The 22,939-nt window shown below is 48.6% G+C and overlaps 2 protein-coding genes across 3 annotated transcripts; one reads left to right on the top strand and one right to left on the bottom strand.

Annotated features, from left to right (window-relative positions):
- Positions 1–1,705: 1,705 nt before the first annotated feature.
- Positions 1,706–9,187, bottom strand: stard15 (StAR-related lipid transfer (START) domain containing 15). 2 transcript variants are annotated; one of them, XM_086222772.1, is made up of 7 exons: positions 8,043–9,187; positions 5,654–6,750; positions 3,800–3,947; positions 3,406–3,509; positions 3,178–3,295; positions 2,979–3,031; positions 1,706–2,898 (listed from the first exon to the last, which is right to left on the bottom strand). In XM_086222772.1, exons 2-7 carry the CDS (start codon positions 5,798–5,800, stop codon positions 2,686–2,688), a joined length of 783 nt encoding a protein of 260 aa, XP_086078898.1. In that variant the 5' UTR covers positions 5,801–6,750; positions 8,043–9,187; the 3' UTR covers positions 1,706–2,685. The 2 variants fall into 2 exon arrangements, with proteins under 2 accessions (XP_086078898.1, XP_086078897.1); XM_086222771.1 differs by having other exon boundaries at positions 5,654–6,747.
- An 894-nt stretch (positions 9,188–10,081) lies between these two features.
- tgfbi (transforming growth factor, beta-induced) lies at positions 10,082–21,900 on the top strand. The gene is made up of 17 exons (XM_086222428.1): positions 10,082–10,356; positions 10,899–10,997; positions 15,210–15,274; positions 15,815–15,972; positions 16,306–16,470; positions 16,649–16,795; positions 16,960–17,101; positions 17,182–17,394; positions 17,468–17,605; positions 17,678–17,817; positions 18,153–18,289; positions 18,529–18,659; positions 19,279–19,403; positions 19,479–19,581; positions 19,873–19,940; positions 20,250–20,274; positions 20,344–21,900. The coding sequence occupies exons 1-17, from the start codon at positions 10,238–10,240 to the stop codon at positions 20,397–20,399; spliced, it is 2,031 nt and encodes a 676-aa protein (XP_086078554.1). The 5' UTR covers positions 10,082–10,237; the 3' UTR covers positions 20,400–21,900.
- Positions 21,901–22,939: the final 1,039 nt, after the last annotated feature.

Genomic DNA, 22,939 nt, shown 5'->3' with positions numbered 1-22,939 from the left:
AGCCACCAGAAGCTTCCTTTACCAGCAGGAAGGTGGAGCAGATCCAGGATCAGTGGGGACGGAGAGAGAGCAGGAGAGCAGGACAGAGACAAAGACAGAGAATGGAGGAGGACAGAGAGACAGAAGGAAAGAGAGGGACAGAGATAAAGAGAGAGAGAAAGGAGGAGAGACTGATGGACAGAGACAAAGACAGAGAATGGAGGAAGACAGAGAGACAGAAGGAGAGAGAGGGACAGAGATAAAGAGGGAGAGAAAGGAGGAGAGACTGATGGACAGAGACAAAGACAGAGAATGGAGGAAGACAGAGAGACAGAAGGAAAGAGAGGGACAGAGATAAAGAGGGAGAGAAAGGAGGAGAGACTGATGGACAGAGACAAAGACAGAGAATGGAGGAAGACAGAGAGATAGAAGGAAAGAGGGACAGAGATAAAGAGGGAGAGAAAGGAGGAGAGACTGATGGACAGACGGGGACGTGAGCAGGTGGAGCTACAGGTGGCAGCTGGAGCCTCTTCAGGTCTGGAGCCTCCTCCAGCAGCACCAGGATCTGGGATGAGGGGAGAAGAAGAGGAGTTAGTAACACGTCTGAGGACAGGAGGAGGAGAGAGAAGCCCAGTGCATCATGGGAGATCCCAGCAGTCTGAGCCTATAGCAGCAGATCTAAGGGCCAGCCTAAGCAGTCCTGACTATAAGCCTGATCAACAAGGAGGTCTTAAGTCTGCTCTTAAACCTAGAGAGGGGGTCTGGGTCCTGGACTGAAACTGGGAGACGGTTCCACAGGAGGGGAGCCTGATAGCTGAAGGCTCTGGCTCCATTCTACTGTTAGAACTCTAGGAACCAGCAGGAACCCTGCATCCTGGGAGTGAAGGGTTCTAGCTGGATAATGTATATGTAAATGTTTGTATACACACACACACACACACACAGGACTATATAGATATAGATATACAGTCCATCCATCCAACGTCGTCTTCCGCTTATTCCTTACTAGTAAGGGTCGTGGGGGGGTGGAGCCTATCCCAGCGTCAACGGGCGAGAGGCGGGGTTCACCCTGGACAGGTCGCCAGTCCATCACAGGGCCAACACACAGAGACGAACAACCATTCACACTCACATTCATACCTACGGTCAATTTAGAGAATCAATCAGCCTCGTCCCCAAATTGATGTCTTTGGACTGTGGAGGAAGCTGGAGTACCAGAGAGAACCCAGCAGGAACAGGGAGAACATGGAGACTCGCACAGAAAGACCCCGCGCCCGAGCCGGGACTCGAACCAGGAACCTTCTTGCTGTGAGGCCACAGTGCTGACCACTGCACCACCGCGCAGCCTAGATATACTGTATATACAGTATATACTGTATATACAGTATATACTGTATATACAGTATATACTGTATATACAGTATATATACATATGTATATACTGTATATACTGCTATCTGTATCTGAACAGCGTTTTATAAAGGTGTGCTGATGAATGCTGCCAGCTCTCTGTCACTGATAGAAAACACCTGACCCTTGTAAGTGGTGGTTTATCCAAGTCGCTTGTGGTCCAAGTCAGTTCATGTAAGCACCATTTCATAAATACCTGCTTCATCTGATTATCACTGTTGGCTTCAGTGTATGGACCGCTGTTAACAACCACAAGATATTTAAGATAATTCATTAAAACCTGCTGTTAAATGAGTGCTAAATGATAAAAGTACATTTATTTTTAAAGATGTGAACCAGAAACATTCAGCCATGCACTGACTGATGTTGTGCAATTGAAATTATACAAAAATGATCAAAAGAAAGGAAAAATGACAAGAACGATTTCTGGTGATTAGCCAAGTTACCGTTCAACATTTCCACAACTAGAGTCAAACTTTCCAGCTTCCAAATAAGTTTGCAGATGATGGAATAACTGGTACTTCCTCATTTTAACATTTAAATGATCTTTTGTGGCTTTGTCAGAACCCTCTTGCAACCTAATTATCATGGAAAAAGAAGAAGAATCAAACAAGTCACAGCCACCTCCCGTCAGGTGTGGTGTCTGAGTACACATGCTGACGTCACACAGCAGCTGATGTTTCATGACACGGTATACTTGTCATCATCACAAACAAACATCAACAACAAATAAAAAACAGCTGCTAAGATGATGAAGATGAGTTGCGTGTCTCTCTCTCTCTCTCCCACACACATGCATGCACACAGAGCTGCGTTGTGTTACAGCAACACTCCAGTGTGTCCAGGTGAGTCCAAGGAACACCTCAGAGTGCCACGAATACACAGCAGGTCTATTTGTGATGGAAGGTGCTTCAAGCTGCACACAGCATGTCGCACTAGACAGGAAGTCCCCACACAAATGACATAGTGGATCCAGTCAGTTATCAAAATAAAACACCATGCTTGATTTGACAAGTGGGGACCCTGCATGTGGTAAATTGCTCACTTATGGGGACTCGACAGGAAGTTAAGGTCTGGTCTTATGGGGACCTTAAGGGAAGTAAATCACCATACCAAGAGAGTAACGCCGCTCTCTCCTCATGGCTCACCGACCTCGACTGTAGACAACATACATAAGAAGACTACAAACATTGTAAGGAGAGACTCATTTCCGTCATTTCCTGATGTCATCAGTCCAACAAACAACAAACAAAAGTAAGCAAACAGTTCCTCGAGCTGGTGGATCAGTGTGAAGGTTTAAGTCTCTTCGTCGTCGCTGTGGTTCTTCTCCTCGCTCAGGCCACTCTCATCGATGTTCTCCAGCGAGTCGGCGCGCTGCACTGTCAGCTCGGACACACTGATGCATGGCAGTGTGTTCTGCTCCGGAAACATCCAGGGCTTCAGGGTCGGGTTGTGCTTCCTCTTCCACTCAGGATACTTCTGAGATGCCTTGTAGATCTTCCTCATGGCCTGAGATGAGACAGATGCATTGTGGGACACTTTGACATGCTGAGAATGTCACACCTGAGACAAACGCCAGATCTGTTTACCTTTGGAGCCACAAACTGAGAGACTCTGTTGACGACCCACTTTGGTAGAGAACCTGAGGACAGAAGAAGGAGCACTGACAAAATAAAGCGAGAGGGCTGACCATGGAAGTCCAGGGGTGGGTGACCATCATAAACCCCAACACCAAACTAATTCCCTCTCCAGGTTGCGATCGGTAGAGAGACAGGCGTGTGCGCTCACCTCGGGGGTCCACCTGGGTCAGGTAATAGAGGGTGGAGCTGTCGGCGCCAGTGGACTGGATCAGGTACCCTGTCAACAGAGACACAGCTCGCACATAGTCCTTCTTTGGAGGATGTTGCTGCCGAGACAAACAAAGAGACGACATCGCTGTGATTCATTTGTCTCCACCCACAAAACAACATGCATCAAACCCTTTCGATCAATGACCGATCTATTGGTCACGGTTACCGGGTGTTTGACAGAGTAGTTGATGATCAGAAAGTCGTCACCGAGGGGAAGCCACGACCTCATGGTCACAAAGTCTCGGTTCTTCAGCGGACTCGGACATTTCCCTGAAAAAGTTATACAACACAAGTACATTCTTAAAAACCATAAATGGAATCCATGCCGATACCAGGGGTTCTCATCGCGTGGCTCAGGGACCCTCAGGGTTCACCGAGGGACAAGTTACACCAGTCAATAATTTGACTTTTTATTGAGAGTATCAAACAAATATTTTTGATATTTTCCATGAATATCATAGAAGCAGACAGAACATAAACATCACTTGAGACACTCCAGAAGCTGCAGAACTTTGGAGAACATCAGGTTGAGAGGAGTGATTGACAGCAGCAGAACATACAGGAGTAATATCCGACATCTGCGTTGACTGTCAGCCGGCCGATGTCGTAGGTGTCGATCATATTGGTGTCCCACTTCCTGCGGTAGCTGGTGTCATGGAGGACATCGTACAGCGTCTTCGCCGCCACGTCTTTACAAACAATTCTCATCTGAAATACAGAAAAACGGGAAGCCTGAGACAGAACAGGTGGAAACACATTCTTCATGTTCTGGTTCTGTGACATGTTCCAGTATTCAGACATCAACACTTGCCCAAACTTTGTGAGAAGACATAGAGATGTGACAATAAAGACGCGCGGGAAAACAAGACTCTCCTCAAGTGTTACTGATGACATTGTCTCAAACATACTGCTCTTATTGTGAAAAGCCCCGATGGGTGCTTCAGTCATGAATGGGATAAATAATTGTCATTCTTCCTCTCTCAGGGTTGGATTCACGTGTTCTGCTCGTCTGTCTAACCAAGAGGAACATTCATGAGGATGGACGTCAGTGTTTCCAGTGCCATGACCTCACAGCAGCAGAGTCATCAGATATTATTGAAGCGCAGCGAGTAACTTGAGTGGCGGCGTGAATCATTCATCATGTCCTCACTTCTCGTCTTCCTCTGTCTTCATCTTTGTGCAAATGTTCGGACATGTGCTCACCAGGACGGCATCTCTTTCACTCCTCATCAGAGCTCTGCACGTCTAACATTTTGTGATCTGATGACGTGACGCTTGTAGTGCTGCTTTCAGGTTCAGGATGCTAGCTGGCTGTTAATCACACATTAGCTCCTGCTAATACGAGCTTTTAGCATGTTCACACAACTGCTAGGTTTCAAGGTGGTTGTCATGGTAGTGAGATCAACAGAACCAGTTTAAAAATGGTTCAGGCTAGTTGCTTATGAACCAGCATCCTGGATTTAAGACTTGCACAGGCAGAGGGCATCATGCATACGGCTAACGTTTCATTCTAGTCACACCTCAGCAGCGCTGAGTCTCTGTCATTCTCTGTGTCTGAATACATCAACAGGTCATGGCGTTGAACCATTGTAGCATGGTAGCATTGCAGCATGATAGCATCTTAGCTTCGCAGCACAGACCAGACAGTTTGTCCTTTCATGGCTCTTCTCCAGTGCACCAAGAGTCATTGTGCCAGTTTATTTCAGCTCGTCCAGCTTGTTGGAAAGGATCAGAAGTCTGTAGCTGAACCTTTGGCTAACCTCATGACCCCCAGGTCTCCTGGGATTGTGCCCCAAACTGATGACCACTGCTGGCAATCAGCCATGAGGTTCCGTGTCGTGATAGTTCTGAGGAGGTCCTGGTTAATGTTTAGGGAGAACCTATAACAGTTTTGACCATCGGTGCCAGAAAAGATGAGACTTCTTCTCCCGGCTGGCGGGTTCTAGTGTCTTAGAGGCAGAACATCCTTTGATTTGTTTGGGCAGGCCGACATTGAATATACCCTCCAAGACTCCAGTAGAACGTTCCTGTAATGTTTTTCAAATGTTCTGGGAAAGCGATGACATTATTGGTTGGGTCCCTCAAGTTCCCGAGAGATTACTCAGAGGTCAGGGAACCTTGTGTTCAGACCCTGAAGGCGCTTTCTCCAGGAATGATCCCATAAACACACCCAGAACATTAACGTCTTCCTAATCTTTAAAGAACTGAGAAAACAAAGATGTCCTTCACACCAGCCAGGACGTTCAACACATGACCTTGTTCTTTTTTGTTTTTTGACATCCCGAAATGGAACACTCCAGCATCATGTTAAGAATGTTGAACTGCAGACTTTCAGTTCCAAAATGGAGATGTTTGTTTCCTCAACGTTCTGTAAAGGTTCTGGACCCTTAAAGAGAACCTTAGAGTGTGGTTACCTTGAGCTTCTGTGCAGTCCGACTCTCCTCCTGGCAGACCCACACTGTAACGCCGCCCTTGTTGTAGCGACTGGTCCATCCATCTCCGCTCAGACACTTTTCCTTGAAGGATGAGAAGTCCGAGTCATCCGGGATCTGAACCGACATCTCAGCAGAACCAGGAAAGAACCAGTGGGGGACCCAGGACAGATCCTGGTGGTGTTAGAGGAGTTCTGAGAGTCATCAGGTGGAGCTGCAGCTTTTATCAGCTCCGATGATGATCGGTGGAGAGAAGAGTTCTCACTCTGGTTCCATCCAGAGACCCGTGATTTCTCACACTTTCCACACTTAATCATTGATAATATACTAATTACTAAGTCAGCGGGTACACACGTAAATATCCTTCTGGACGTGTGTGTTCCGTCACGTGTGTAGCAGCGGCACAACTTAGCTTCTGGAGGGTCGTCCTGCAAATGTTCTTTTGGAAGTTTCTGTTCATTTGATGTCCATTAGCCTTTGTTACCATGGAAACAGAAGTGCCATGTTTTAGTAATGAAAGTATTTGCTTTAGAAACATTTGAAGAAGTTGATGGTGTTGCAACTGAGGAAACATCAACGGTGGTGATGGCGAGCTCATCACTACAGTTCTTATTGGTCACATGACACATGCTGGAGGATGTTTGTGTGAGTGAGTGAATCATCCCTCAAGAGAAGCTCTTTGAAAGCAGCTGGCACCTGAGGATGCTGCATTCAGGACCGCCAGGAAATACCATAGTGTGTGTGTGTGTGCGTGTGTGTGTGTGTGTGTGTGTGTGTGTGGTTTGTCAGAGGCTCACTGAAGGCAGCAGTAACAGTATCTAAAATGTTCAGGTGAGAGAGGTGGGCGGAGTCAGCAGATCAAGTGACATCAGTTTCCAGTTCAGAAACTTCTAGAAACAAAGATGGAGGACAAAACAAGTCTCCTCTCTTCTTCTGCTTCTCAGCTGAGGCACGTCTGCCCCCTGGTGCCACAAACACCCGTCAACCACAGGGATGTGTGTGTGTGCGTGTCTTCACATCAGTAAGTCAAAGCTGCTCTTTCAGTTCCACTAGCGACCTTTGACCTCTGAATACATCTGCTGGAAATATAAACACAGAGTAGCTTTGTGAGCTTCTCTCCCACACATATACAAACACACACACACTCCCGCACAAACACACACACATACACAAACACACACTCCTGCACAAACACACACACATACACAAACACACACTCCTGCACAAACACACACACAAACACGCACACACATACAAACAAGCACACACACAAACACACACACAAATACACACTCCTGCACACAAACACAAACAAGCACACACACAAACACAAACAATTCTACAATTCTACAATTTCATTTAGCAGACGCTTTTGTCCAAAGCGACGTACAACACAAGCAAGAATTTAGACCTGATTAAGGAAAAACCCATAGTAGCGCAAAAGTGCTCCAGTTGTGATTTGGTCACAGGTACTGCCATCTAGTGGCAGAAGAAGTATCGCCCCCCCACCTTTTTTTTTATTTTTTTATATAACAAACATACAACATGACACAACCCAGTTAGTGCTACATAGTCACTAAGTGCTGGGTCTTGGACCCTCTGACTGATTCTACCCCAAAGAGGAGCAGAGTCAGGTTCAGTGCCTCGGTGCTCTCTGAACAATTGAGTCTTCAATTGTCTCTTAAAAGTAGAAAGGGACTCAGCAGAACGCACAGAGTTCGGTAGTTGGTTCCACCATTTGGGAACAACAGAAGAGAAGAGTCTGGCTAGAGATTTGGAGCAGCGCTGGGCTGGAAGCACCAGGCGTCTTTGGCATGCAGAGTGTAGTGGGCGAGAAGGAGAGTAGACCTGGATCAGGGATTCCAGGTAGGCTGGAGCCGTTCTTGGGATTGTTTTGTGAGCCAAGAGAAGTGCCTTGAATTTGATCCTGGCTGCCACTGGAAGCCAGTGAACAAGCACACACACACACACACACACACACACACACACACACACACACACACACACACACACTCCTGCACACACACACAAAAAAGCACACACAAACACACACACACACTCCTGCACACACACACAAACAAGCACACACAAACACACACACACTCCTGCACACACACACAAACAAGCACACACAAACACACACACACTCCTGCACACACACACAAACAAGCACACACAAACACACACACACACACACACACACACACTCCTGCACACACACACAAACAAGCACACACACACACAAACACACAAACAAGCACACGCACACACACATTCAACATGTTCACGATAGAAACATACAGCGCCAGTGGTGAGTCCAGCAGCAGGGCTGAATCCCACTTGGTGATGTTCATGACGGGCAGCAGCTCACCTGACAGAAGACAGGTGAGGGCACGAGGACGCTGGCGGCCCTGTAGGAGCAAACACGAGCCAACCTGCTTCAGTGGAACGACTTCACCACGCATTCTTCAGATGAAAGTCTGTGTTTGACCTTGAAGTTCTGTAGATTGACGTTTAGCCACAAACACTGGTGAAAGCATCATCTCCATCATGACATCAGGGACTCCTGTGTCCACAAACTCCAACACATTGTTCTCATGGTGATGTCACACCGTTTTCTGATGTTGAGGTCATATCATTGTCCATTAACAGGACGGTGAAGCCTCTTCATCAGTCAGCTGACCGTGACACCTTTTTCCTCCTTTCCTTGATTCTCCGTGCACCTTGGAAGGTGATGAAAATGCACCAAAGCCCCCGCTTGTCTTCTCCAGCCTTTTGACGCTGAGCTGTTAGCTTTTAATCAGCAGTTAGTGCTTGGAGGTGAACTGTTAGCAGGTAGCTGTTAGCGTAGCGAACAGTCAGCTATTAATTAGCAGCTGGCTTTCAATTAGCAGTTAGCACTTGGAAGGTAACTGTTAGCAGGTTGGTGTTAGTGTTCAGTCGTTAATTAGCAGTTAGCTGTAATTAACAGTTTGCCATTTGAGGTTAATGGTTAATTGGTAATTAGAAGTTAGCTATCAGTGGTTAATCATCAGTTAGCTTTCAGCGGTCAACTTAAGCTGTTGGGAGATGAAAAGGAGCCAGTTGTTAACCATACAGAAGTACGCCGATGCCACAGCCATCGTTGGGTGCATCAGGGACGACTGAGAGGAGGAGTAGGGGAGGCTGGTGAGGGATTTCATTGCACGGTGGCACACCAGCCACCTACGGCTCAACACCTCTAAGACCAAGGCGCTGGTCATTGACTGTGGGAGGTCCAGACTGAGGCCGGGCCCAGTCCTGTTAGGGGGAGCTGAGGTGGAGGCTGTGGACTCCTACAAATAACTCAGGCTGTGGCTGGACAATGAACTGGATAGGCCAACACACACCAGACACCTGTGTGGGAAGACACAAAGCAGGATGTACTTCCTTAGGAGACTGTTTGCTGGGGGGGGCAGCACATCCAAGAAGGACACTTCCAGACTGCATAAACTGATCAGGTGGGCCGGCTCTGTGGTCGGCATGAAGCTGGACTGACTGGTGACAGAGGAGGACACTGGACAAACTGCTGGACATTTTGAGAATGTAAGGGCATATATATATATATATATATATATATATATATATATATATATATATATATATATATATATATATATATATATCCTTTGTAAGTGTAAATATAGTGTATTATATTCTTTTTGCTACTGGAAGGTATGGTTTCCTTGAGGGAGCCCCAAAGGGATCAATGAAGAGTCTCAGCTGACTGGCAACTCTGTCATGTCTGATTCTCATGAACACACCGCTATGAAACGCTGCAGGTTCCATTACCATAGCAACCAGAGGACCCAAAGAGACAAACACCTGGGCACAACACGACCATTATACATGGAATCACTGTCAAGAACACAAAGAACATGGAGCAGACGAGGGTTCCACAGGAGGAGACCACCGATGGCTCCTCCTTCATTCTGTTTGGGACCATGTCACATCAACCAGGATCGCACACGGCTGCCTGACTCTACTACGTCAGGTCCTTAGGCTCCGCCCTCTTCCAACCTCGAAGGTCAGTGCTCCTCCCTCTGAGACTCAATCATCTCAACATCTGCTGGTCCAGTTGATCTAAAACTCGGCTAAGCAGCCTAATTGATGCGGAGTTTGAGAGCAAAGTCAGAGATTCAGGGAGGTTCTGTGACATCACACACCATAAATCCACCCATAAAGTCTCTTAAAGTATTTTAAATTCCATCATGCAGGACTCGTAGGTGAGAAGAGAACGGAACCAGAAACAGATCTACCCGGACCAGGTCTACCGGGTCACTGATGGAAAACAGTTGCCGTCCTTGTTTGAGTTTTTTTCCAAAAGTGGAAGGATGAATTCCTCCCGAAGTCCCGAGGCTCCTCCTCCCGGGTATAAGAGTCGGTGGTCGCGTCCTGGAAGACCGCTGCGCCTGCTGCCGAGAAGAGGAGGAGGAGGAGGAGGAAGAAGAGGAAGAAGAAGAAGAAGAAGAAGAAGAAGAAGAAGAAGAAGAAGAAGAAAGTAAAAGCAGAAAGTGGAATTTTCCGTCTGTGACAGTCAGTGAGAAGATGAGGGCGTCCGCGCGGTTTCTGGTTCTGGTTCTGACCCTGGTCACAACCGTGTGCGTTGCCCGGTCTCCCTACCAGGCGGTCCTGCAGCACAGCCGGATCCGAGGCCGGCAGCAGGGGTGAGTCCGGCCGAACCGAGCCGACGATCGGTTCAGTTCTCACGAAAAACAGCTGAATGTTCAGCGTATGAATATCCTCAGTGACGTCATCCAACGTCTACTTGACACAGACGGGAATTCTGAAGTTCGGTTGCCTTCAGTGTGATCGGACCAACGTTCCTGTCCCAGGGTGGGGTGGGTTGATGTGGTTACTATGGCAACAGAAATCATAGATAGTATTTGAGGAAGTCCCGGCAGCACGAAGTAAGAGTATTATCGCCATTAAGCGGCTGCTTGTGTTAATTTGGCTGTAACCATGGCAACAAACGCTCCAACCCAACCCCCCACACGTATACACACATACACAAACCCACATATACACAATCATTCACCTAGCCAACACACACACAATCTCTCTTAATCCGACTTCGTCACTAACAGTAAAATGGTTGCAAATGTTCTGATGGTGGTGGAGGGCTCCACGGGTCTCCCTTTGACCACCCCGCGTGTGTGTGTGTGTGTGTGTGTGTGTGTGTGTGTGTGTGTGTGTGTGTGTCCTGCAGGCCCAACGTCTGTGCCATGCAGCAGATCAAAGGAACAGAGAAGAAGTACTTCACCAACTGTAAGCAATGGTACCATCGCAAGATCTGCGGCAAACCCACGTGAGTGACAGCACCAAGAAACAGGAAGTGAAACAGTTTCTCAGGAAAACCCACCTAACAAAACCACAGAAGAAGAGAAGCAGAACCATCATTTAGGTCAGATGACGCCATGTCTTTGATTTCAAGAAGCGAGTTTTACATCGGCTAACTCACACAGGTACAAAGGCGGGATATTTGGTGGTGGGCCTGTGTGGAGGCGGGGCTATGTTGGGACACACACTTCCAGACACACACACACACACACACACACACACACACACACACACACACACACACACTTAGACACTCACACATGAACATAAACACAAAGTAACACTAATACACACATACACTTGCCCGTGCCAGCCGACACAGACCCCCCCGTGCCAGCCTACACAGAACCCCCCCCGTGCCAGCCTACACAGAACCCCCTGTGCCAGCCTACACAGAACCCCCCGTGCCAGCCGACACAGAACCCCCCCGTGCCAGCCGACACAGAACCCCCCCATGCCAGCCTACACAGACCCCCCCCATGCCAGCCTACACAGACCCCCCCGTGCCAGCCGACACAGAACCCCCCCGTGCCAGCCGACACAGAACCCCCCCGTGCCAGCCGACACAGAACCCCCCCATGCCAGCCGACACAGAACCCCCCCATGCCAGCCTACACAGACCCCCCCGTGCCAGCCGACACAGAACCCCCCCCTCGTGCCAGCCGACGCAGACCCCCCCTCGTGCCAGCTGACACAGAACCCCCCCTCGTGCCAGCTGACACAGAACCCCCCCTCGTGCCAGCCTACGCAGACCCCCCCTCGTGCCAGCCTACACAGAACCCCCCCTCATGCCAGCCTACGCAGAACCCCCCCCCTCGGGCCAGCCTACGCAGACCCCCCCTCGTGCCAGCTGACACAGAACCCCCCCCCCCCGTGCCAGCCGACACAGAACCCCCCCCCGTGCCAGCCTACGCAGACCCCCCCTTGTGCCAGCTGACACAGAACCCCCCCCGTGCCAGCCGACACAGAACCCCCCCTCGTGCCAGCCTACACAGAACCCCCCCTCGTGCCAGCCTACGCAGAACCCCCCCCCCTCGTGCCAGCCGACACAGAACCCCCCCCCCCTCGTGCCAGCCGACACAGAACCCCCCCTCGTGCCAGCCTACACAGAAACCCCCCCCCCCCCAGCCTCTTAGTTTCACTCACAGCTGTGACTTCTCTTCTTGTAAAGCAGCGCTTAAGTGTAAAGAATCTTTTAGACTTCAGGTTGAACAAAGACTCCAGTCAGACTGACTGACACACACACACACACACACACACACACACACACACACACACACACACACACACTATTGGTGAGGGTCAACCAGCTGTGTTACAGCTCTCACGCTAGCGCAGGATTAAAGCTCTGTGTGTGTGTTGGTTGCTGGTTTCTGTGGAGAAGGTCAAAGGTCAGCAGAGGGAAAAGTCGTAACTCATGACCCCCCAAACCCACTCTGATAGACCACTTCTAGACCCTCCATCTACTCTGGCTTGTTGGGGAGTGAGGATGTGGGATTGTTTTGGTTTTGTGTTGCAGGGTTCTATGTCAGCTGATCTCAGGTCAGCTATTCTGACAAGCATACGTGTCACCGTGCATCAGTCAGGACTCGAGATGTGGGGACACATACTGAGTGTTCCCTGTGTCCCTTGTCTCTCTCTCCATCGTCTTTAGTTACCAACGCCTCGTCAGGTTTCCCGCCACTGCATGAACACCTCCTCTTTGTTCTCGCGACATTCCTGGAAATGTCATTTTATCTGTCTGTTGGAGACACTTCCTGTTTGACCTCAGAGAACGTTCGTCAGACCATTAATGTGACAAACAGAGCGAAGCATTAGGAGGAGAATGTTCCTCTCTGCTGGAACGGTTCCCGCAGCGACTCGACCCGCCGGCTGAATTACTGTGACCTCACTGTTTGTTTATGTGGAGAACAAACGGGAGTTGAGTTTCCATCTGGTTTGATAATCACACACACACACACACACACAGGCTCGGTTGGGAGCTGACCTCCATCTGGTTGCGTTTTCCTGCTTCTCCTCCAGACTTTATTAAAGAAGCTGCTGACGGAGACGAACTGCAGTTTCATGTTGAGAGGAAATAAAAACCAGATATGAAAGACAAGACTTGACTTTAATAAGTGTCAGACCCCCACAGGGACCTGGTTTATCCGTGTATTTAAACACCGCCACCGACCCGGTCACACTGTAACAGTTAACATTTAAAGGGTTCTACCATTGTTTCAAAAACGTGAAAAAGATCTCAAGGATGCTTCCGGGACAGTGACGTCTCAGGAATTGACCTCAACACCTCAGGAACTAGAAAACTGCTGGAACCTGCAGTTGCTTCACAATGCTTGACTCTCAGGTCTCAGTCGCGCATAGGGAGGTGTGGCCTAATAATGACGTGTGGAAGAGAGCACACGTCTCGTGGGGATACACAGACGTGACGGCAGTGAGCCGTTCCTGTTGTGTTCCTGTGTCGTTCTCTGCTTCACCCTCTTCGTCATGTGTCTTGAACGCATTGTTGTTCCACCGTGCTGCTGCAGCACCTGGCGCTCTGCCGTGGCAACTATCAGCATTAATGATGCCATCCAGCACTCTCTTTTCCAGACTGGGACCTGCGTGCGGGTTCCTTCTCTCTCTGAGGAAACGAGATTCCTGGGCCAGATGCCTGAGGCACATGTAATAACGAAAGGACATAGACAGGAAGTGGTGGAGGTGTCTCCACATATCATTACTGCCCAAACGTGCTGACGGCTAGTGGCGCCTTCGGCAGATGTTGAGTTGTGGCATCAGTCGTCAAGTTGAAGGTAACAAATACTAAAACTCGGTGACATCCTCACAGTCAGCGATTTGAGGAGGACACATCAGTTTTATAATTCTACAGTTCTACAGTTACATTTAGCATTTTGTCCAAAGTGACGCACAACACAAGCAAGAATTAAGACTGGAGGGAGGAACCTCAGTAAGTAGACAAAGAGCTTCAAGTTTGATTGGTCACAGGTGCTGCCATCTAGTGGCAGGAGAAGGGACAGGTTTTTTTTTTTTTCTTTGTTAATGTAATGTAACCACAACCAACAATTCCACATCAACAGTATCTTCAGTGTCCACCACTGTCAGTGCTGAGTGTTCACTAAGAGCCGGCCTCAGACCTCCTGACTCGGTCCACCCTGAGGACCAGGAGGAGGAGGCTCAGGTTTGAGGGCCTCGTGTTCCCTGAACAGTTGAGCCTTCAAACGGCTCTTAAAAGCAGTGGAGGTCAGCTGACCTCACCTATTGTTGCAGAGGGAGACAGAAACTCCAGTGCTAAGCACTTTATGACCCAAGACTGAAGAACAACTCAAGAAGATATCAACTTACTTAAGCTGGCTCAACCGTCTTCTGTCTAAAATTCCAGTCCTTGCTCTTGTTTGCCATCTAGGTCATCATGGCTGACATCCATCAATCAGAAACTTCCATACATGTCCTCGATATCAGGGACAGATGAACTGCTAACTCTTCTTTCCAAATATATTTGATTTTCAGACACATTTCACAAGTGTCTGAGAGAATTCCCTCAAGATTTATAGGAAGTCTTGAGCATAGTTATTCCATTTGCTTCAGGTTAGCAAACAGTTTGCCGTCTCCTAGCCAATAGCTAAGCTAGCTAGGAGCTAAGCTAGGTAAGGGTTCACGCGATGGACACAGTCTGTTCTGCCACATTGATTGATTGATCAATTGACCGATTGATATTTGTTGTCATGTCATGTGTGTGTCAACAGCATGTTTGTATTCAGCTGAACATGTTCTAGCTCTAGAAAAGGGTTCTGCTGCTGTGAACAGCGTGAATTGCTCTGGTGCGAATTCAAATGTCCAACACGTCTGCACTCCTGATGTGATGCTGTCTTATTATTATTTTCATTATTATTGTTACTGCAAACAGAAGGAGTTTATTAGCGTGGACTGGAATTTATTGTCTCCTGCAGCAGAAATATTCAGGAAACTTTATGAGCTTCTCTGGTGGAAAAACAGTTTTATGGAGACAAGTTTTTCCTCTGGAGACTTGAACGCCAGAACATGCTGCTGCCCGAGACAAAAGACATGGATGAAGACAATATACAAGACAGATGGGTAGACAGCCAGATGTTCTGATGACACCAAGTAAAAGGACTGTCCAATTCTGGCGTGTCCACATGTCCTTACCTGTAGTCTCTTGTTGCAGTGTGATCACCTATGAGTGTTGTCCTGGTTATGAGAAGATTCCTGGAGAGAAAGGATGTCCTGCAGGTATGACCTTTAACCTCTGCCCCAACGACACTCAGCAAAAACACTCATGTGCAGTCTGTATGCTTTTAAATGTGTTCGCACCTCCTTGGTCGCGAGCTGGAGCTTCTGTTATTCAGAATCAGCTGTTTTCAGGTTTTAGCAGCAAACTAATGACCTGCAAGTTGTATTGTCTTTGTAAACAAGATTTTCTTGGTCGAACTCGTTGCCATTCTTTCCTCCAACGAATGCCCTGCAGCAGCGTCAAATGTTCTTAAGAGGACGAGAATCAGGGTTCCGGATGAGTTATTCTGTTGTGAATTGGATTTAACTGAAAAGATGTAGTTTCATAATGAACTGAACTGTTCTACTGCAGCGTTCCCGTTGCATTGCGGGTGTTCGTTGCTGACTCACTGGTCTATCTGAGCAGCAGCATATTTGTCCGTCGGAGCTGTTTATGATTCGGAATTTCCATCTCATCACTTTGCCGTCCATCCGTCTGGTCCTCATCTGGTCTCAATCAAACATGGAGGAAGCTGAATGGTTTACTTCCTGTGTTTGCAGCGCTGCCTTTGGTCAACATCTACAACACTCTGGGCGTGGTCGGCGCGTCGACCACTCAGATGTACTCAGAGCGAGCCAAGCTGAGGGATGAGATTGAGGGCCCAGGAAGCTTCACCTTCTTTGCCCCAAGCAACGAGGCCTGGGCCGCCCTGCCCACGGTCAGTACTCACACTCTGACTGTCAGGGACACTGACTGTTGGGGACACCCTGACTTTTAAGGACACTCTAACTATCAGAGATGTTCTGACTCTTGGGCGTTACCGTCTCCAGCCTGTGGTTCTCTCTCAACAACATGTTCTGTACAGGGAAGGTTTATACAAGTAGAGGACACATATAGAAACCCAGCTCTGCAGCTCTGACATCACATCCTGCAAGCGCCACGTCTTCAGCTCCAGAAATGGGCAAGAACCTTCAGTCGTGGCATCCATGTCACACCTCTTGGAACCGTCCTGAGCCTGACAATGATTTCTGGTGTATTTCCGCCCCTACAGGAGATCCTGGATGCGCTTGTGAGCAACGTGAACATTGAGCTTCTGAACGCTCTTCACTACCACATGGTGAACCGCCGGCTGACATCCGAGGAGCTCAAGCATGGCTCCTCCTTTGCCTCTATGTACCAGGATTTCCACGTCCACGTCCACCACTATGCAAATGGGGTGCGTCACACACACTCCAACGCAGCTTCCCAACCTGGAGCTCAGGACCCCCCTAGGGGTTGAAACTCTGTGTGTATGCATAGTTGCAGACTCATGCGCAGACTCACAGTCGCAGATCAGAGTCACAGTTTTCATGTGAATGACCCTTCAATCAAATAACTCTTCTCGGTCTCATTAGATTGTGACAGTGAACTGTGCACGACTGATCAAACCTGACCAACACGCCACCAACGGCATTGTGCATGTGGTTGACCGTGTCATCACCGCCATCTCCAACAATGTGCACACGCTCATTGACATCGATGAGGATCTGGAGACCATGCGGGTGAGTACACCAGTCAGCTACTCCGCCAGTCAAAGATGATGATCGTTCATGGCTGGTGTTCTGGTGAAGGGTTATTTTGATGATAGAATTCAGGCTCAGAAACAAGCGTCATGACTCCGAGTCAATACGGGTTCCAGTAACAGGCATGTGGGGCTGCCTTTCAGACGGCCATTGCTGCTGCTGGTCTGACGAACATTTTGGAGAATGAGGGTCAGTACACCATCTTCGCTCCCACCAATGAGGCCTTTGAGAAGATTCCTCAGGAGACCCTGAACAGGATCCTGGGAGACCCCGTGGCCCTGAGAGGTAAGCACTGAGGACTTGGTGGCTCACTACGTAGATACCACACAGAATACATGTTCTATATATATCTCTGTCCCCCTCAGACCTTCTGAACTACCACATCCTGAAGAACATGCAGTGTGCCGAGTCCATCGTATCAGGAACACCGATGGAGACGCTGCAGGGCACTGTGTTGGAGGTCGGCTGTGATGGTGATGAGATCACCCTGAACGGGAAGGCCATCATCACCAAGAAGGACCAGCTGGGAACTAATGGCGTCATCCACTACATCAATGAGCTGCTCATCCCTGACTCTGGTACGATGCTGTGAGTCTAAAGGAACTGAAGGATTCAGAAACTATCTGTTCTCATGGTGACTTTGTTTTTCAGCCAAAACTCTCCTGGAGCTTGCTGAGAGCTCAGATGTTGTCATGGCAACCCGGCTGTTTGTTGAGGCAGGCCTGAGCCCTCACCTGAAGGGCGCCGAGGCACTGACCTTACTCGCTCCTCTGGATGATGGTTTCAAAGGTAACATCCTAAGTGTGATTTGCAGGTGTAATAGGCAGCTGTCAAGCGTTCACCTGTTGTTGTAATTAACAGGTGATGTGGCCGCGGCTGACATGAGGAAGTTGATGACAAATCATGTGGTGAAGGAGCAGCTGTCGTCAAAGTCGCTTTACCACGGGCAGGAGCTGGAGACGCTCGGAGATCTCAAACTCAGAGTCTTCGTTTACAGAAACGTAAGAACCGATGCATCTCAGGAGGAGCCGGTGCTGCACCAGTGACATCGCCTGACCATCTGACCTGAGTTTTAATTGACCATTCAGGAGCTTTGGTTCCATGATGAGCCAAAGAGGTGCAGCCCATCACCTGAATCAAATCTAGTAACTGTTAACAGACTAAACTGTAGACGTCAGCTCTCCCTCTGGCATAAAAACAACAAACATGAGAGATGTAAGAGGTTCGTCCTCCGAGTATCATGAACGAAACATTAGCATCCAGACATGCTGTCTTGGGGGGGGGGGGGGGGGGCTTATCTTCCTGCATCCTCTCAAGTGTTTGTTCTTTCTTGTAGAACCTGTGCATTGAGAACGCCTGCATCGCTGCCCACGATAAGATTGGTCGCTATGCAACCATGTTCACTGTGGACAAGGTGCTAACCCCCCCAATGGGAACCATCATGGATGTCTTGAAGGCAGACGACCGCTTCAGGTGAGCTGAGATTTAAGACTGAATGCTGGTCTCTACACACTTTCCAACAGCTTAGCCTAGCTTAGCACAAAGACTGGAAGCAGAGGAAATGTTTTCTTTCAAGGGTGCCACTGGTTCCAGTCTTTGTGCTAGAATCGTCTTAGGAATGTTGGCATGTGGGCAGAGACTGGACCAGCTCCAACCAGAGATGGTGGCCCGGGCCCTAGTGAGAGAAACAAAGTCGACTTCCTCTCTTTCAGCCTGCTGGTTGGGACGATCCAGACGGCAGGGATGACGGAGCTGCTGAACCAGCAAGGAGCGTTGACCTTCTTCGCTCCTACCAACGACGCCTTCAACGCTCTGCCACAGGCGGAACTCAACCGGCTGATGCGTGAGTAAAAATCTGCAGAAGAAGAATCTCATTCACACATTGTAGTGAAGAAGTTCGAATCAGCTCCAGTTGATGACCTGCAGGTGACTCAAGTCTCACGTCCTTGTCCCTGACAGCAGGGATGTAGACACAAGCATTTGCATCTGATGAGATCAAAAATTTGTGTCCAGTGGCGACAATCATCAGAGAATAATCGAAGAAACAAAGATTAACACAAGTAAACAAAGTGGTCAGTCACATGACTAACAAGCTGATGATGTAACTGCATGTCCTCAGGCACCGTCTGGCGGTCGCGGCTCAAATCGTGCCCTTCTTTGGTCCTGAAAACTTTTGTTTATGTGACTTGCAGGCGAGTGAGTCGCTGCCTCATCTGGTTTATCTAACCAGTTGAACACACTGCCGCCGCCGCCACTGTCACATGGAGAACTGACTTAAGTTCTTGAGAATGTTCCTAAGGGTTACGGGTGTTCATCACCTTTCAAAAATGTTTCAGGAACATTTAGCGAATTCTGAAGGAATTTCCCCTCCATGTTGGGTTCAGCGCATCGTTTGAACCCGCTGATGGTGTCACACTGGGTTCTGTGTTTCCATGATGCCCTGGTGTGTTCTGTGTGGTCAGGGAACCCTCAGGAGCTGGCTGGCGTGCTGCGGTACCACCTGGGGGAGGGGCTGCTCGTCAGCGGCGGCGTCAGCTCTCACACCAGAGTTAAACCTCTTCAAGGGGAGAAGCTGGAGCTGGGTGTGGTCAGTCCTCTGCCTCCAATATTGGCACTGTGTGACTGGTCCCTGACCTCCCTGATAACCTGCGTCTCCTTCTAGAGGAACTACACCGTCTATGTAAACCGCATCCCAGTGGCAGACGCCGACCTGATGGCCACTAATGGAGTTGTTCATGCCGTCAACAGCATCGTCAAACCTCTTCGTGAGTCACACATCACAACTTTAATTCTTCAGGCTTCTCAAACTGGGGTTCAGGGACCTTCGGGGGTTCATCCTCCAAGAGTCTTCAGCTGTTTCATATAAATGGTGTTTAAATACGACTCCAACCTGAATACATACACAAACGTGTATATAATGTGCATGTACTTGTGTGTGTGTGTGTGTGCATAAATATTGCGATTCTACATGTGCATACACAGTATAGGTAGGTGTATAAGTACTATATATGTACATGTGTAAATATCATATATGTTGGCGGTGCCTGTCTCTGCAGCGCCGAGGGTGGAGCGAGAACAAGCTGATGGACCTGCAGCTCCGGTCAGATCTGCAGCCTCCATCAAGGTGCGATGCCGCTTGTCATTTCCTCTTTGTAGCCTCACATGAACATGAACAGGAGAGGAGCAAAGAGGCCAGATACAGACATGACGTGACGCCAGATGGTTATTTAGCCATATGTGTATGTGGCATCACACGCCAACATGGCCGCTGGCGTTGCTGACAGTTTCCCGTGGTCTCGACGAGGAAGCATTTGGTGCTTTTTTGTTGTTGTTGACTCACTGCCGGAGAAATCTGGCAACGGTTCGTTTGCAATGATTCTGACTGACTGATGTTTTTGTTGGATGACCTCTGACCTCTGCTTGTGTCTCACAGCCAGACTCCCGGAGCTTCAGAGACGGTGAGTTTGTTTCTCATCTCCATGACTCGTTGAATGTTGTATGGCTTCTGACGGCGTCTCTGTTTTCAGATGATCTGTTCCAGAAGGTGATCAGGAGTCGCTCCAGCAGAACGATGACCCAGTGAGGCGCTGCGGAACTGAGAACACGACCCACCGTCGCCACCAAGATCACTACCTTTGAAGGAAAATCCCCCTCTAATCTGTCTAACGTGTTTCAGGATCCGTTTAAATGTCACGCCAACAACACCTTTGCCACCTGATCCTTCCGAACGCCTCCTACAAAGGGTTTCAGTTAAAAGCTTCAGGCAACAGCCACCAAAGAACCTTGCTGGGAACCAATTCCAGCAGCAGATGAATGCAGCTGGTGAGCATTTGATTCGTGATCATGTGATTGACGATGAGCAGGAAGCCACAGCGTCTCAAACGGGAAGATGTCAGCTGGAGGTGAAGAAGAGCAGCAGGAAGTCAAGTGTGGAAGCAACACAATAAAACATGAAAAACAAAGATAATAAAATGTTCATTTCTGACGTTCTAGATGCGTTACATTTGAGTGCTGTGATTGGCCAGGCGTCCATGTTCCAACCTGAAACGACCAGCAACAGTTGTAGCTAAGACGATTCATTCCCATGGAGGAGGATGTCATCAGCACACTGTCACCAGATGCACGGACGCCGGGCCAATCAGGATGTGTCCTTCCAGGATCTGTACTAGCATGTTCATGATGGAGGCAGCTAGCTTTAGCTGCATGGGTAGGACACTGATACAAAAATGATGGCACACCATAAACATTCATGAGCAAGAGAAAAGCAGCCATCTTAGGCAGCTGCTTCCCGTTCTGGCTCAGCGAGACGCGCTCCCAACCGTTCATCAATGAGTGTCCACGAGGAAGGACAGATATGTCTCTCTACGCCGCAAAAACCAGACCATCCCGTCCATCCCGTTGTATTTAGAGTCGTGAGTTGGAGGACACATTAGAAATTTACAAATTTTGGGAGGGTGGGGCCTGTTGAGTAGCTGCCCAAGATGTCCTCGTGTCACATGTGCGGACTGAAGTCCAACTGCAGATGCATGTGACACCCCAGCCAAACCATCAAGTGGTTGTGTCTTGAAGCAGATGGTGGAGAGACAGCTAATGTTAGCACCTGAGTGCTAGCATTAGCTGTGGGCAAGCTAACGTGCTGATAGCTCACTAACCAGTTTTGCAGGTAACCACAACGCCAACCATTTCCTGTTTCATCACAATATTTGTCTTGCTTGTTTCATGGTTCACAACATTGTGGGAATTCTGGGAAATGTAGTTGATAGAAATGAAGAGAGTTTATGTGAAATAAGTAACAAGTTTTAGCTTCAGATGTTGGTGTGAAAGAGAAAATGAACGCTAGCGTGATGTTGCAAGTGTGGACCTGAGGGGGATTTTTCTTTGTTGGTGATGAAAATTATTTCCTGTTCAGTTGCTTCTTTTGTTGTTTGTTTACTGTAAAGAAACAACACATTTCCAGTCACTGAAGTTTCACGAGTGTAAAAAGTGTTGGCGTCCCGCAGCATGGTGGCGGTGGCGTGGTGACCTTCTGGAGGTTTATTGGATTTTCTTCTGTTTTTTTTAAATAAAGCTGAAATGAGCTCCGATGTGTGACTTTCTAATTCATAACCTTCGGACGCCAGCCTGACTCTCGCCTGCTTTCCACAAGTTTAGTGCCAGGCTATGAAGGCGCCCTCCAGGTGGGGGCTCATGCAGGTCCCGTGAAGCGTCCTGTGGACCGAGGAGAGGAGCGAGTGACCTGGGCACGAAGTCCCACAGGAGACCGAATCCTGCTTTGAGAGTGAGCTGGGAAAGTTCTAGGCCAGACTTCGGGCATGCGCGTTACGACCTGGGCTCATTCTCTTCTTTCACGTTCAAGTCATGGCCGAACCTCCCCGATTCTACTTGAATGTTCCCTCTCAGCAGCGGGCCTCGGAAATCGGGTTTGAGACATCCTGGTGTTTTCGGTCTCAATCCTCATTTTTGTCTTCGTCCTCCTGTCGACTGGAGACCTCCACAAGACCCGGAAGCTTGGACTTACGGCCCGGCGTCGCTGATTCAATCAACTTTACTAACGTGGATCAACGTCACTGCAACGTCATAGCGCCCCCCGCTGGTCATAGCCCCACATCACCAGTGTGTATTGAGTGAACTGAAGCTGAACTAATTTTCAGTTGAAATCTTTCCCATTTTATTGTTTATGGATGGTAGGAATGTTACTAAAAAGTCAAACAGGTACCTGAACGTTTGCATTGCTGACTACAATAATATGAACACACCTAGAAATCAAATATATGGCCGAGACATCACCCGGATAAGAGAAATATTTTATTGTCAACTTGTGTTGGCGATAATCGGGACTAGAGGGTCTCTGCTGACCTCAGACCAGCTGCGTCGTGGCGTATCTGATGTTTCATCAAGTTTCATGAGAAAATACATGTCAACAATCTTCCAGCGATAAAATCTATTTCCTTCTCCGGAGGATGAGCAACGCTCCAACATGTTTATTAATCATCGTCATCTACAGTCAGACAAAGCCTGATTGAAGCCTCAGGTGACAGAAACTTTCCAACAGTTCAAACTGGATTTAAGGCACTTTACATTTCACTGTGATTAGTTAAGTCACTGGTTTTGGTCAGAAACAAA

This window comes from Aulostomus chinensis, chromosome 13 (assembly GCF_037954235.1).
Source record: "Aulostomus chinensis isolate RoL2024-O1b breed Wild chromosome 13, RoL_Achi_v1.0, whole genome shotgun sequence".
In the NCBI taxonomy this organism is placed as follows: Eukaryota; Metazoa; Chordata; class Actinopteri; order Syngnathiformes; family Aulostomidae; genus Aulostomus; species Aulostomus chinensis.
This window is presented reverse-complemented; position numbering and strand designations above follow the sequence as displayed.

Coding starts and splice junctions, on each gene's coding strand:
- stard15 (XM_086222772.1), bottom strand. CDS start 5,800: ATGTCGGTTCAGATCCCGGATGACTCGGACTTCTCATCCTTCAAGGAA. Junction 3,510..3,799: donor AGATGTCGGATATTACTCCT/GTATGTTCTGCT, acceptor TAACTTTTTCAG/GGAAATGTCCGAGTCCGCTG. Junction 3,296..3,405: donor ACTACTCTGTCAAACACCCG/GTAACCGTGACC, acceptor TTGTCTCGGCAG/CAACATCCTCCAAAGAAGGA.
- tgfbi (XM_086222428.1), top strand. CDS start 10,238: ATGAGGGCGTCCGCGCGGTTTCTGGTTCTGGTTCTGACCCTGGTCACA. Junction 10,998..15,209: donor AAGATCTGCGGCAAACCCAC/GTGAGTGACAGC, acceptor CTCTTGTTGCAG/TGTGATCACCTATGAGTGTT. Junction 17,395..17,467: donor GCTGCTCATCCCTGACTCTG/GTACGATGCTGT, acceptor TTTGTTTTTCAG/CCAAAACTCTCCTGGAGCTT.